This window comes from Gymnodraco acuticeps, unplaced genomic scaffold, assembly GCF_902827175.1.
Source record: "Gymnodraco acuticeps unplaced genomic scaffold, fGymAcu1.1, whole genome shotgun sequence".
Lineage (NCBI taxonomy): Eukaryota > Metazoa > Chordata > Actinopteri > Perciformes > Bathydraconidae > Gymnodraco > Gymnodraco acuticeps.
Genome location: NW_022991219.1, coordinates 2,461,043 through 2,476,778, shown reverse-complemented (window position 1 = coordinate 2,476,778; position 15,736 = coordinate 2,461,043). Strand labels below are relative to the sequence as shown.

Sequence of the window (15,736 nt, the reverse complement as noted above, 5' to 3'; positions counted from 1 at the left end):
AATTTCAACCATTATTTAAAAAATTGTTTATTTTCCCCGAATGTATGCAAGTGCAATAACACTGGAGATCCCCTTTAATGAGTTAAGGGACAACGGTTGTGAGACTGGTCCAGGTGGTGTGATTGAGCAAAGTCTAGAGTGGGTACTTGAAGAAAAGAAAATCTGGCACATATTTTGAGAGTAATTGCATCTTTTAGTTAACATGGAAAATATAGCTACAAACACTTATAGATTTAATAACAACAGTCTTCAGAATCACATCAAGAGGACCTCGGTTAGAAAAGGTTCAGCAGCACAGGTTGAGGACAGATTCAATGTCACATTTTGTATAGTAGTGACATCCCAGTTGGCGGTTGATTCTATCTGCCCTCACCACATGAAGCCATGTAAATATAGGCCAACCTTTGTTTTCTATTAAGTGCTCTTTGGTGGGGTATATAGTCGGACCACCCTGAAGGACCGTCAAACACTTCCTGTTACGCCATGTGACAAGCTGCTGGTTAAGCATGTGGGTCCATCATCACAATAAAAAATATAGTTCAATAATCTGTGTAGTAGACATAGCACAACATGTTTTCTCTTAAGGCAACAATGGTTAGACAGCACACAAATAGTCTGGATGTGTGACAGTGTTCACAAAAGATACGTAATATAGATTTTCTACTAAATGTTACACAACATTGATACTCAGAAAATACACAACTGCTTTTCCACTTCAAAAACTTTGAGCTGGTACATCTAAGCTGGTACAAAGGTTGCCATGGATACAGTGTAGTAAGTGCTGCTGGGTGCTGTGGCCCATCCAACTTGCACTGCACCTGTGTGTGTGTGTGTGTGTGTGTGTGTGTGTGTGTGTGTGTGTGTGTGTGTGTGTGTGTGTGTGTGTGTGTGTGTGTGTGTGTGTGTGTGTGTAAAGGAAATGTTGATATTGAAAGAATGAATGGATGATGGATGGAAAACAGCAAACTGCAGAATCACGAGGCTCGACTGTCTACATTTTTTTGTCACAGCTAGTAAAAGTTCATGACAACACCGAGACCACTTCACAGGACCATCATTTATTAATCCACCGATACAGAATATATAGAATACAAGCTTTTGTTCAAGAAAACTCTCAAAGGCACAGGGTATTAGTTCATTGGCCAAATTAATAAGAAATGGCATGAAGTAAAATATGGCTTCAACATACATGATCCAGTATCAGTCCAGATGCTACTCTGAGATTTAAAAAGTGTTTTTATATTTCACTTAAGTCCAGCTCCCCTGCATAGTCATGGCTTTAAAGGCAAGGTCAGAGATAGTTATGAGTTAAGAGTACAATGAATAATCTCCACACAGATATCAGGTCAGTGATTAAGGCGGGGCAGAAGGGAATTAAGAATATAATATATATATTTAGGTATATAAATATATTTGAGGCTGGACACAGGAGTAGCTAGCCACTGGATAATTACAGGCACAGGGAACCAGGGAAGGACTGTGGTGAAGTCAAAAGAGAAAGAAATGGCAGCACAAAAGCACAAAATCGGCAAAGGGCTCTCCCACTTTCACATGATTGCACACACACAAACACTCAACACCGAAAATCAGCTGTTTGCAGACAAAGAGTGACAGGATGGGATGACATGATGTTAAGGATGACATGATTTAAAGCAAATGTGAGTGAGTGTGTGTGTGTGTGTGTGTGTGTGTGAGTGTGTGTGTGTGTGTGTGTGTGTGTGTAGATATTTTTACAGATGAGCAGCTAAGGAGGTGTGCTGTTGGTGAGAGGGTGCAGACTGAAGGTGGTCCTGGGCAGCTTGGCGGGCGGCTCCATGGAGTCCTTGTCGTCGTCCATCGCACTCAGAGAGCTGGACTGCAGCACCAGATCCCCTCCCTCGTCGTCGCTCTCCTCGTCCTCGTCATCCTCCTCTTCTTCTAATGGAGAAAAAGGCATTTATGTGACATTAAGCGACCTGATTAACAGAGACTATGACTTGAAACTTAACCCCTAAGTGGTTTCTGTACCCTAGGAGATACAGTCATTTGACAGGCTGTTTCCATGTGAAAAATGGGTGTTATAATAACATTGTAATATAGGTGTGATAACAGTGTAACATGGGTGTCATACAGATGTTATAATGATGTAACATGGGTGTCATAGGGGTGTGTAATGTGTAATGTGGTACAAAAACAGTGTAATATGGGTGTAATAACAGTAATATGGTCTAATAACACCGTAACATGGGTTAAGTATTGGTGTAATAATGGTGTAACATGGGTGTATTATATTTGTAATTGGGAGGGTAAATGGATGTGTAATATGGGTGTAACAACAGTGTAATATGGGTGTCATGAAAAAAATGGCCATCAATTAATTTCCCTAAAAATGTGTTTGCCCATTTAAGGGTCTACATATCTGCAAGAGAATCCAACTGAATCTACCTTTGTCCAGGTCGGGGGAGATGCGGCTCTTGACAGCGCTGGCAAACTGCAACACAAAGGTAAGCATTTAAAAATCATCCAGTTGAGACTGCTGCCATGTGACAGTATTTACAGGTACGTACTTCTCCCATGACTGCAATGGGTGTCACCCCTTTAGCCTGGGCCACCCTGTGCTCTATCAGGTAGTACATGTACTCGTCATACAGCAGGCGGATCAGGTGGAAGGATCCGAAGCTGGCCGCGCTGCGCAGAGTCAGGTCCCGGATCACCATGGAGCTGGGGAGAGAGCAGAGGAGATGATCCAACGTCAGACCAAACAACACCTAAAGCACCTTACCCGAGGCTAGCAGAGGAATCCCAGCTTTATAGTTTCTTTTGTTTTCCCCATTTCAATATCCCTGAACAAACTGCATTGTACTCACACCACCTCACTGCATTTAAATGTGTATATTAATAAAACAACAAAATAAAAGAAAGTTTGCACACTTTTAAAATGTAACGTTTGTATTTTTGTTGTAGTTTATTGGTATTTTATATTGTGTATTCTATAGATACTCTATTGATATATATCTGTCTTACTGTTGATATGTATAAATGTACTGTTTATATTTAATGATATTTAAAACGCATGTAATACATACTGCTGTGACTCCCAATTTGGGATGAATACATTTGATCTAATCTAATCTTCATTACTTTGACATATCCCGTTTTGTCCCCCCCTCACCTGTAGAAGGACCAGTTGAGCAGGAACACCTTGGCAGCCTTGGGCAGGGCGCTGGGGTTCTGCTCGTAGGGCCTCAGGGCCTCGGTGACCACCCCGTCCAGCCACGAGGCCCACTGCTCCAGAGAGTTCTGCTGCTGCAGCGTCACTTTGAAGTCCTGCTCCAGCCGCTGCACCACGCTGTCTCCACACTGACACACCCAGGAAGCCTGCTCCTGAGAGGGGAGAGGAGGGTTACACTGCTGTCTCTCACCCAAAACACTCATGTGCATGGAGAATCAGAGGCCAACCATGCACACATATTTTGGAAATGCCAAAAAATGCTTAAATTCTGGGAATCGGTACACAAGGTTTTGCAAAAGATACTGAGATATGAGGTTCCTATGGACTACATGGTACTCTATCTGGGCAATTTTACAGAGGGAAATGTTCTCTACATAGATAGATATTTTGTAAAAATACTGTTGATAGCTGGCAAGAAGGCCATAACTAGGTAGTGGTGCAAGGTGGAGCCTCCTACTATGGAACAATGGAAGGAGATCGTGGAGGAAATTCACATAATGGAAAAAATGACATATCGACTGAGACGGCAAGAAACACAATATGTAGAGAAATGGGAGAAATGGTCAATGTTTAAGATTCAAACCAGCGACAAGGAATACTGACTGATTGAATAAGAAGAACTGTTCTGACAAATGGTCAAATGAGAATGTGACTCCCGACTGCATTTTTATTTTATATGATCTCTGTATTTGTATTTATAGCTGTATTCAAGGTTCAAGGCTTTTATTAGTCATGCGTGCTGCATAGCTACAGTGTAGTTATGACGATGAAAATCTTAGGTCACAGGCTCCTCCAACAGTGCAACACAATAAAACTGATAAACAGAAACAAATAGTGCAATAAATAGTAAATACAAAAGGAAAAATAGTAAAAAAGTGAAATAATGAAATAGTGCAAGTGATTGGAATATGATATATTAGATAAATAATTCCTAAGTAGCAGCCAGATGAATGTTATGGATGTTGTTTCTAAGTTCAGGTGTTTAATAGTCTTATGGCCTGTGGGATGAAACTGTCCCTGAGTCGGGTGGTCTTAGTCCGGATGCTGCGGTACCGCCTGCCAGACGGCAGCAGACAGAACAGTTTGGGGCTGGGGTGATGGGGGTCTTTTGTAATCCTGAGGACTTTCTTCCTGAGCCGCTGGGAGTAAAGATCCTCCATGGATTGCATTGTTTATTTTGTTTGGGTTGTCATGTACGTGCACAGCTGCTGTTGTAATGATTTTATATAATAAAAAGTAAAGTGAGACAAAAACTAAAACACTCGTGTGCAGTAGTAAATGGGAGGGTGGGGACAGTGGTACTAACCTGCACGTTAGTAAAGTCCACCCGGTTCAGGTCTGAGAGCATCTGGTTGATCTGGGCGGTGTTCTGCAGCACGGCGCGGGCGGCCTGGGCCAGGTGGTTCAGACTGGTGTAGCGGCGCAGCGTCTGGGAGAAGGAGCCCACACACACCACCTGCAGCACAGAGGGGGGGAGGGTGAGGGTGAGGGGGGAAAGAGGCGCTTGTCAGGAAGAAGCAACAATAAGTAAGTTCAGAGTCTGTTTTTCTAACCGTGAACCATCTGTTAAAGTCTGACATTTAAAACAGTTCGGTAATAATGACTACATTCAAAATGTTATAGATGCATGCATGTGTTATGTGAAAGGGATAATGTGGAGCAAAGGCAGTCATTATTGAAAAAAGAACACTGGACAGGGGGATGAGTATTCAACTAAGCCGTGTAATAAGGATCATTTAACATCCACAGCCCTGTTATGGATAAAGCTACTGAGAAACTGTCTTTTAGCTAAATACATGAAGCGACAAACTTTCATAACAAATCCGCCAATATTCTAGTTGTCAATCCTTAAGTCATTTAAAAGGGCTGCGCACCAGAATAATTAAATAAATATTTTGGTATTTGTAGAACTGGCGCATAGTGCATACTATAACTTGGTATGGAATCAACACAGAAGCTTATAAATACCTTGATGCGAACCATCTCCTCTGGGATGTTCATCAAGGCGCCTGTCAACCAGTTCTCCAGACTCTTGGCAAAGTTGCGGATGGCCTGAGTTAAGGCACCTGAGGGAGGGATGGTGGAGAAGTGAAAAGGATAGAACAGGGGGTTATCAATTATTGTATGTATCCATCATATTGAGGCCAGCATGCTGTAAAATCGTGATTGCCTCACAGAACACTTTTCTACTCAGGCCTCTTACGGGCCTTACTAACTCACTGGGGATGGGTCTCAGCACATCAGAGATGAGGATCTCCACCAGGGTCTGGTAGAGCAGGTTGTCACACTCCTTGGTCCAGCGCAGCACCGGCTCGTACTTACACAGCACCACCAGGCAGGATTTGGGCAGACGCTTCTCCGACTCATTGTGCCTGGGGAGAAGACGACAGAGCGTTCATACCGAGTGGAGATACTCTGCATGGGCTAGTATTTCTTTCATCACATTGTAGTATTGGCCCTTACAGGTTGAGGGATTCTGTGTCGATGCTCTGGCTGAACCTCCAGAAGGATTTCCACAGCGTCTCCACCAGGGTGAACTGGAGGTTGACCATCACGTCCATTATGGCCTGCGGGGGTCACACACAACACCACAGAGGTGAGTCCACACACTTCTGTTTGGAATGCTGTGTATGTGGACAGAGAACAGTCAGTGTGCTCGTCCTGTCTCTGCCTACCTCACAGTGTTCTCTGTAGAGCGTCTGAAAGGCCTTCAGGTGTTCTACGATGATCCCGTCAGGCAGGGGCCGAGCTTGCAGATCGATTTCCACAAAGTCAGGCAGCGGCCTCGATGCTTCTGATTAAGAGAGAGCAGTTGTTCACTACTTGTTTACGGGAGTGCCAGGAACAGAATCATTGAACATTAAGTAGTGTACTCCTGTTAAACATAACTAGAGACCTTTTTTAGAGGGCTTACCCAGAAACTGTTGATACTGTTGCACCTGAGCTGAAATATCACAAAGTCCTGAGGCCTGCTGACCCAGCCCACCTGCTGTGCCATTGGTGATCCCCTGTGCCTTCTGAAGTGGCTTTAACCTATTAGAAAAAGTTAAGAGTACACATCAGTCAGAGCGACAGAAAAAGCTACAGGGAATACATAAATGTTTAAATGAAAAGTGCATATATTATACAGAAATCACGAAAGAGGGATTTTTTTAAGCTGATGGTTGAAGTTTTTTTGTTTAAAATAAGTCCCTCCTCCTGCATGACTCTTCTTTTCCCCCCTCTGTGCTCAGCACCTCTCACCAGAAGAACCCAGGCATGTGCATGCGCTCATACAGTATGTAAGTATGGAAATGACCGTCCTGAATAATTTCGCAAACTTGTAAACCTGTAAAGCCCTTAGAGATGACAGACTGTGATTGGACTCTATTGCACTACATACACATGAGTTTGAACTAGCTAAAGCCGTGAGCCTTTGTCTACAGGTAGCAGAAAGCTAAATGACTAGAACAATGATTCTCCATATCTACAAATGCTTTGCCAACATTGTGAGACTTTCTTTTGGAAAAGTCTGCCTGTCTCTTTTGGGGTTGATTTGAAGTGATGACAGTTGTTGCCAATGCTGAAATAGCAACTTTTCAATCAGTAAATTAGCATTGTACCATCTGAAGGAGCGTGCAACACATCTGCGAAACAGCCAATAGGAACACTCTCTTAAATGACATGGCCAAAGTCTACTGTCACATGCAAGGACGTGCAGAGGTCTAGTTCTCTCTCACTAAACTTGAAATACTGTACAATATGCTGAAAAGTGATTATGGAATATTTGGGCAATGATGCTTCAAGAAACGGCCTAACCCAGCTTTACGTAATGTAATACACCCATAGCCACAGGGACACTGTACGCAGTGGGGTGTGGATACCTGTTTTTCTGTGAGAAAGGCTGCTGCCTCAGCGCCATGTGCTGCTGTTCGTCCATCAGTCTGAGCAGCGGGGACCCAGATTTGATCCTCAGGCCGTAGTAGTGGTACTTTGAGTTCCCTCTGAAACACACACCAACAGTTATAACAATGCCCTCAGGTGCATTGCTATAAAACTCTAGTGTATGTGTTAATACCTGGTCCCCAGTCTCCGCGTCCGGAGCCCCATGAAGACGGACCTGATGAGTTTGCCGAAGGATGCGGCGTTAACAGGTTCTAGTTTCTGCTCCTGGCAGTGCAGCAGGTAGTGGTAGTAGAGGGTGCAGCGGGGTAAACTCACCCCCTCCGCCCCCTCGTAGTTATCACACAGCCACTGCACCTAAAGAAGATGGTCAGATTTAATTTCCTGAACTTTAATTTTCTTATAGTGTAACCAGTTTGTTGTTCACTTTTTGACTCACAGTAGCAGGTGGGGCACGAGAGTTAGGGCTGGAGTAACTCTGTCCTCCTCCACCTGTTGCTCCGCCTCCTAAAACATAGCCTCCCTGAATGACATAGCCCCCTCCGCCCACAGAGGCTCCGCCGCTATTGGCTCCAGCTGTTGCCACAGAAACGGGCTGCGAGGTCACAGAGCCGGTGAGGTCTGACTCAGAGCTGGGCGTGGCCTCATAGTAGGACGAGGAGGTGGGGGGGGGTCTGGGAGTAAAGGGGCGAGTCGGAGAAAGGGTAGCTGCTCGATCGACTGCACACACACACACACACACACACACACACACACACACACACACACACACACACACACACACACACACACACACACACACACACACACACACACACACACACACAAATAAATACAGATAAACAAAGATGTGTGTTAAGAAAAGCAAGCGTAATTGCTTCATCGTTATATACATTTTTCATGCAAAACCTGTTGTCGTTAACCTCACAAATATGGAGATTGCACACAACATGCACACACAGCAGGTCCCTCTCTACTCACATGGAGGACGTGGTAAAGGTGGTGTCTCCTCCTCCGTCCACATACTGCACCTGACCGGAGTACACATGCTCCACCTGGACAACGAGCAAACAGGAGATTAAAGCAGCTTCATTGACAAGCTGTGAACCCAACATTGACATATCACCACACAAGGTTATGGCAAACTTGCGAACAGTATTTACACATCCAGGACCACAATGCAACATTAGCATCTTTTTGGAGTCGTGTATGTGTCCATCTGAGAAGTGTATTATTCACTCTTCTTATAGCTCTGTTTTTAGTATTCCTCTCACAGTGAGTTCCATGGCATTTTCTGTGTGTCGTTATTTGCAGAGCAGGAAGTGTATAATGGGTTTTAAGAGCTATGAGACGCCCTAGTATGCTTCACATTTACCGTAATAAATAGTGTGCAGACTTGTCAAGACCTGAATAAATGGTGTCCTTAGAAACATGTTGGTCTTCGGTTAATTTGGTCACCAGGTGGCAATACGGTTATAACCTGTTCAACATTTTTTTTTGCACTGCTGTTTGACTCTGTTTATCACCTAATGTGCCCTTTGGACACCTTTGGAAAAAATGTATATACAAAATAATAAATACAAATAATTAATGTTCCTTCTAATACTATAGGTCTTGTTGTTCTAATTACTGAGTGCTACGCTCTTTAACTGGCTCAGAAGAGGCCGAGCAGGCACAATTTCTGTACCCTGTTTGACTTCTTCCCATCATAACCTTTGTACATCAAATGAAGCAGTAAAGATGAGGGATTTTCTGGGTAGACATGACAGTTTGAATATAATTATTAGGGAACACAACTAAAAAGTATTAGGATAGCAGTCTGCCATTTAAGACAATTGAAATGTGGTGGTCCACAAACACTCCTAACAGCAGCAGGACCTGCAGAGCTCAGTGTTCAGGTACATGTCAGACAGCCTGGGGAGGCTGCATTATGGAGGTTTAAGACATTCGAATAAGGAAAACATGTATTTCTCTAGTTTCCATATGCCTGTAAAAGTGGACAAAGCCATTACTAATACATGCCATTGCACTTTAATTGATTGCATCTACTGTTTTTTTCCTTGTCTGTTTACCTCCTGGTTAATGTGCACAGACTGCAGGTTGTTGATGTGGCCGGACTGAATCCTCTTGGCTGCTTGCAACACTGACCTCTGCAGGTGAGTAAAGCCACAGTGTCAGATGGAACTCTGGGTGATTTACCATGTGTTTAAATGAATGTTGTTTGAGTTTATATCGGGGTATTACCTGTTGGCTGGTCTGCACTGGTTGGACCACCTGAGCAGGAACACCTGAGGCCGGCGGGCTGGAGTCTGACAGGCTGTCGTTGGAGTGAACAGAGCCCTCTATGGATGGAAGACAGGGTTCATCAGATATTTGAACAGAATCGAGGGAAAAGCCCAGACACTATTACCACAAAGTTAAGTACTCACGACACACTGCTTCCAAATCGTAATAACAACCATCGCAGAACATATTTTAGCAAAGTTCTCAGAGGAGACTGATAGCAGGGAGGTTAAAAAGTGTCTGTCTGTCCCACTCTGCTTCCATCCTTATATCTTGCATGCAGCAGGACAGCCTTGGACAGCTAATCTCCCCAGATGGAGAGAGAAATCAGTCCATCTTGTAAACATGCAGATCAGATGAGAGAGGGAAATGAGAGATACACGAGGAGGATGATGGAGGGAGGGAGAGAACAGAGGATGGAGGGCGGGAAGAGGAGAGGGTAAGATGTACTTCTTTGTACCCTTCAAATCAAATGAAAACATTATTCTAACTGTTTTCACCATGCTGCTTTTACTTCAGTTAACATAATTACGTTTTAGCCAGCACAGCCAACCCCTCAATGTAAAGTTGCATTAGGATAAGGTCTCAATACTCAATTATAGGTCACTCACAATGATAACATTATCCACTTTTGTGCAACATATAGACATGACCTCAAATGTTTACATGATCAACTTTTTGACAAAAGCTCCGGTCTGAAAACATTTTAGGGTAACGCCAAAAGAGAGAGGAGTTTAGTTTTTTGTGTGTCCTTTAACAAAGAAACAGGTTTAAATATCCTAGGCTCGGGAATCTAAAAACAATAGGTTTAAAATCCAGGTCAAGGGATTATAAAAAAAAGGATGGGAATTTTCTGGGAAAAGTTTATTAATGTTTTTTATACCTGTGTTATTCATGTTTTATGTTTATTTTATTATCTTTGCTTTTTAATGACTGCACTATTTCTTAATGCTCTTAATGTCTTTGACTTTTGTAAAGCACTTTGAATTACCTTGTGTTGAAAGGTGCGATATAAATAAACTTGCCTTGCCTTTATCTAACTTGTATATAACATGTTGTTACTTCACACTTAGTTAACAAAGGTCCTAACCATTGAAACTGGATTGGCAGTTTAATGCCTGTTGAAATAAATGACTTTCTACCCTTGTGAAAAAAATGCTTTAATCAAGTTTACATTATTTTATTATTATTGTGTGACTTTATTTTATATATTAGTATTCGTCAATTTCCAATTCCATTGTCTGAATATTCTAATTCAATTCACTTTTAAAAGTATGTAGTAAAGTGACATTATGAAGTAGCGGCTAAACAAATAAACATGTATCCCTTTCTATACATGATACCTCCTGTTGTGTTGTTATAAAAGAAGCAGGTTTTTAGAAAGGTTCTTTATAGTTAGACTGTATTTAGTGGAAAGCTTTAAGTTCATTATTCTAACCTGCTTTCATAAACTTGGATAAATAGAACAAAAAAGCACATAGCTCAAGCTTATTCTATTTTATTGAGCATGATTATTACGGAGCTACATCACTTTTTATTGCAGTGTATATGAGGGAATGCCATGTTTTAATATGCACAGCTACTCAACTAACTTTGAAGTCCAACTACATGAGTGTGACGGGCCCCCGGCCTGTGAGTCTCACTCTGAGGAGTGCACAGTGTTACTTGATACCAGCAGGCAAAAAGATCTACGAATAGACAACCCTAAAATAAACATACAGAGAGAGACACTGCTGCTGGTGTCAATTCTCTCTCATTCCCACTAGTTAACAACATATTTATAACAAAATAGCTGATTTATTAATGACTCAGCATTTGTTTTTTTAAATCCTTGAAACATTTTGAAAGAGCAATTGTCTAAATGGATTTCCAAAAATATCTGGAAATGGTCCAAAGCCTTGGAAGCACAAATGATATTAGCTACCATAAATAATGGCTTTTTTCTGAACCGCTGTCGAACTTCCACACATAAAGACATGTTGATTAAATATAATTGAAAACATCATTATACAACGGCACCGACTACCATTTGTATTTATATGCAACCCCCTGTCAGACAGGTTAACTACAAAAGTGTTTTTAGACCCGAGATGGATTTAAATCTCTTCTTGTCTTTCAAGTACCAGGAGACCTCAGTTATAGTATCCAACATATTCAATATGTCTGACCAATAGAACGAAACCGAAAGCTATTCAATTTGCACTTATGTAAAAAAAAAGGTCTATGGGCTTCTTTTGAATAAATAGAAAAAAAGATTACAACATCATTAGCAATTATTGTCAATTCATTTATGGACTGATTGTTCAAGGATTATATGATACCACGCTTAAAGAGATGGGTTGGCCCTGACAACTAAAAAGAATAGCTATCGTAGATATTTTAAAGGTGAATAAAGACAAAGAGTCAAAAACAGCTCCTCTCTGCACTGTTTGGTAACTAGATTCCATCCCTATATTTTGTTCAAACTGCCAGTCTCCAACCAGGATCCAGCCTGTTGCGTACACCCCTCTCTATGAATTGACTTGCAAGACAAACTAAGGCTTGCTCAGACTGCATGCCACATCATGCCCTCTTGCTGCTAAAACATGTGTGTGTGCACAGTATGTATTATGTAGGTATGTACCGGTCGTTCCACTGTCTCTCACCTGTAACAGTCACTATGATGTACTGAGGCGAGTTGCTCTGACCATTACTTTTCTGGACCGCAGTGTGTTGGATATCTGGGGGCACATAGTGTTGCGTGGGAGTTGTCAGAACCACTGGCTTCTGGCTGGTGGGCAGCGCTTGAGAACAAAGTGCGTCCCGTCCCGTTTTTGCGGCAGCGGACGATTGGTTCGCAGATGAAATGGTCCCAGAGGTCGGTGGGACATCGGACAGGAAGTGTGCCGTCTTTGCAGATGAGGGTGCGGTGGCACCAGGTGTTGCCATAGTTACTGTGTTGGCCTGCTGAGGCTGAAGGTCCTCCGAGTATCCAGAAGTTGCCATGGCAACCAATGCTTTGAGGCACTAGTTCTGCTGATAAAGACACAGCACTCATTAATGAAAGTGCTACGAGCAGAAAACAACACTCATTGTTGGCATGTTATACCTCTGTATGATTTAGCCACAACATGTGTGTGTGTGTGTGTGTGTGTGTGTGTGTGTGTGTGTGTGTGTGTGTGTGTGTGTGTGTGTGTGTGTGTGTGTGGTGTGTGTGTGTGTGTGTGTGGTGTGTGTGTGTGTGTGTGTGTGTGTGTTGTGTGTGTGGAACATAAATGGAAGTAAGGCTTTTGTTTGAGTATAACACACTAGAGCTAGAGCTTTTCCTGTCTGGTGCAGTATGAATTACAATGCGACCTTAAGCGCCATGAATACAGACATGTAATCAATGTTCAAATCAAGATGTATTGGTGTTAGTGAAAACGAAACAAAGGCATGGCTAACTAAACACTTGCACGTATGTGACCAAGGTCTGTCCCAGATTTCACCATCTGGAAATAAACTCATATTAATCATCTGACCCACTGTCAGTCAAAGATTAAGGTCATCCCACTGGAAGATAAACCACTCCTGCGTGAAGCAACACACAGCTAACAAGACAATCAGATGATCATCCGGCACACCGTGTTCAAGGGACTCTTGCCGTCAGACAAGTCAATGTCAGACCAAAAACTTTTTCAAAGTCACAAAAAGATTATAAAACACCCTAAACTCATACTCCGAGTTTACAGCTAATATACGTGTGGGTTACGAGGGCGGTTTCAGTGTTTTACTACATCTTATGTTTCTGATTCGCTTGCTAAGAAAAGTGAGTTGAGCAGGAGAGTGATAGCTTCCCCAGCTAGCAGCTCCCGTTGAGTTGTGACGTTAAAGGGGGCAAAAGCTAGCTGCTAGTGACTCGTGTTGGATAGTTATTAAGTCAATGACCACGCAACTAAACACGCCTCGTTATAATGTTATCGTTGTCGGGGCTGTAAGAAAACGCCTGAACATTATAACAGATTAGCCAGAAAAAGTACGGTTGCCACTCCAACACACCCGCCATCTTGTGCTCTTATCAGAGATCTGACATCGCCATAACAACGGTCTGCTTTGGGAAATGAGCTAGCAACCACTTTCATCACAGACTAGATCGACCACTCTCACTTTAACGCTGACGGTTGTACAAACAAGCACACACATATACTAGGAGAAAATTAAATTATAATTCTTAAATAGTTTACTTTTTCACCTTTAATGTATCCCAATAGTGTCCTTTTTAGTCGTTTGAGCTTTTTTTCCTTAGATTTAGGCTGTTGTTGTTGTTGACTCCCGTTGCTTGGTTCTTGTCGCCAGGACTACCGTGACTATGGCGCCTTGCCTTCACCGGGGCAACTGTTGCTACCCTCCCATCTTCGCCCCGCCATACACTAAATGCTGATTGGCTGACCTGGGAGGTGGTCGCCGCGTCAGTAAAATAATCTATCGTTCATTGGTAGACAGTGCCTGTCTGTCACTTTTGCCATAGTCGAACGTCAGATGACCACGATTAATGTTACTTTTATGATTGCTCAGGAAATCAAGCAGATTAATAGATTATACATTTCTAATATAATGACATTTTATTCACTAGATAAAATGTTTTGCTACTGCCACTTATTATCTTTTTGCTTTACGTTAATTCAGAGTTTGGTACTATTATATATGTATATTGAATATAATTGTTCTTCTAAATACTGTGAACCTTTACACATCCTGAACAACTATTATAGCACATTCTTAGCCATCTTACATTGCACATATTTCTTTAAAAAAATCAAATAGTATTTCTAAAATGTTTTTGTTTAATTTGTTCCTATTCTATATTTATTGTCTATATGCAAATAGGCCAAAGCAAATTCCTTGTGAGTGGAAACCAGTTTCTGATCCTTATCTCCGCCACTCTATATAAATAATTCAAAGGTGCAACATTTAGAAGTTCACGATTGATTTGAGTCACTGTAGTATTGCCAGTTGCCCTCTGATATCTCTCATGTAGGCCTGTGTGTGTGCCACTTGTAGTGAACACCAAGATATAGCGCCCTAGTTATCTTCGAGGTTAGTTAGATAGTGATTTCCATCCAATGCAGGGAAGAGCAGATAGCAAGACAGAGTTTTGTGATGACACACACAGCCCAACCCATTAGATGCAAGGGACAGAAAGGCCAGCAAAAGGTCACAGGTGATTCGATAGCTAAACGCTGTGTTGACATCCCTTCTGGCATCATGGCTACTTTATCGCAAGTTTTCCTTTTTTCGTTTTGCATTGTTGCCCCAAAAGGTCCATGTTCTTATCTCTTTGGGCATGACGTAGAGGTAAAGTGAGTTGAGGTTCTTCTCTGAGATGGTGAGGCTTATATATGGTGGGAGCTGCCCAGAAAGAAAGAAACACCTCAACCCGCCTTTGAGACACCTTACAGCATCTTTTTACTCTCACCATGTGGAAGGCAGCTCTCTTGACCCTGGGCTTGTTGGCGGTGCTGGTGGACAGGGTTCGGACCAATGATGGTCATCCCTCTTTCTACGGGGTGAAACTGTGTGGAAGGGAGTTCATTCGAGCTGTCATCTTTACCTGCGGTGGTTCTCGCTGGAGGAGAGGCATAGAAGACCCAGGTAAGCATTCATGATCATATAAATAATATGTTTGATATGTTATGTTTTTATATTTAGAAATGTGCCCTTCCTTTTTTGATCAGCTCTCATTGGAGAAGAGGCATATGACCCATGGAACACAAATGCCATCCCTCAACTCAATGGGGAGCAAGATCCTGCAGAGTCCCAACAAGCATGGAGAGATCAAACATTGAAAGCTGCATCTGTTGGATTCAGCCGCTCATCACGCTCACCAATCTCAGAGGAGGTGCTGGAGGCTCTACGGAGTGCAGATAGGAAAGGACGAGATGTGGTGGTCGGACTGTCCAACGCATGCTGCAAATGGGGCTGTAGCAAGAGTGAAATCAGCTCTCTCTGCTGAACCTTTTTTCTTAAATATGTTCCTGTCTAAAATGCAGAGCTCTACTTTTTTCATTTGTGATTCTTCACATGTAGAATTCCAGATCCCATCCAACTCACTTGAGTGCATGTGATGATGACTATTGATACAGGAATGTGAATGTGTATGTGTTAACTGTGTATTGACATGTATAATTCAATAAAGCTTTGTGTTGTTGGTAAGAAAGTCTCTGTTCCTCTCACTAATGAAAAAACTAAAATTATTTCATGCTGTTGGAACACTTCCACTTTTCTAAAGCATGGTTTCAGAAAAACTGATTTGTCAAGGATTTCGAAATGAAAGGAAGTGGTTTGTGACATTGATGAATACACAGAGGGGCCTCTGACTGAATTATAGTTGCTCTCTGTGAT

The 15,736-nt window shown here is 42.3% G+C and overlaps 2 protein-coding genes across 2 annotated transcripts; one reads left to right on the top strand and one right to left on the bottom strand.

Annotated features, from left to right (window-relative positions):
• Positions 1 to 172: 172 nt before the first annotated feature.
• rfx1b (regulatory factor X, 1b (influences HLA class II expression)) lies at positions 173 to 13,764 on the bottom strand. The gene is given in 19 exon segments (XM_034239326.1): positions 173 to 1,917; positions 2,425 to 2,470; positions 2,547 to 2,700; positions 3,152 to 3,363; positions 4,518 to 4,667; positions 5,180 to 5,277; positions 5,432 to 5,583; positions 5,675 to 5,778; positions 5,887 to 6,005; positions 6,126 to 6,244; positions 7,075 to 7,194; positions 7,269 to 7,450; positions 7,533 to 7,758; positions 7,760 to 7,813; positions 8,075 to 8,148; positions 9,166 to 9,243; positions 9,338 to 9,435; positions 12,022 to 12,391; positions 13,587 to 13,764. Coding segments are annotated over 18 exon segments (2,499 nt in total). The 5' UTR covers positions 12,362 to 12,391; positions 13,587 to 13,764; the 3' UTR covers positions 173 to 1,744.
• A 1,032-nt stretch (positions 13,765 to 14,796) lies between these two features.
• rln3b (relaxin 3b) lies at positions 14,797 to 15,347 on the top strand. The gene is made up of 2 exons (XM_034239356.1): positions 14,797 to 14,986; positions 15,070 to 15,347. Exons 1-2 carry the CDS (start codon positions 14,812 to 14,814, stop codon positions 15,345 to 15,347), a joined length of 453 nt encoding a protein of 150 aa, XP_034095247.1. The 5' UTR covers positions 14,797 to 14,811.
• Positions 15,348 to 15,736: the final 389 nt, after the last annotated feature.

What these genes read in the sequence shown, in the direction of transcription:
- rln3b (XM_034239356.1), top strand. Translation starts at nt 14,812, where the DNA reads ATGTGGAAGGCAGCTCTCTTGACCCTGGGCTTGTTGGCGGTGCTGGTG. An exon ending in GAGAGGCATAGAAGACCCAG is followed by an intron (nt 14,987 to 15,069) that starts GTAAGCATTCAT and finishes TTTTTTGATCAG; the next exon opens with CTCTCATTGGAGAAGAGGCA.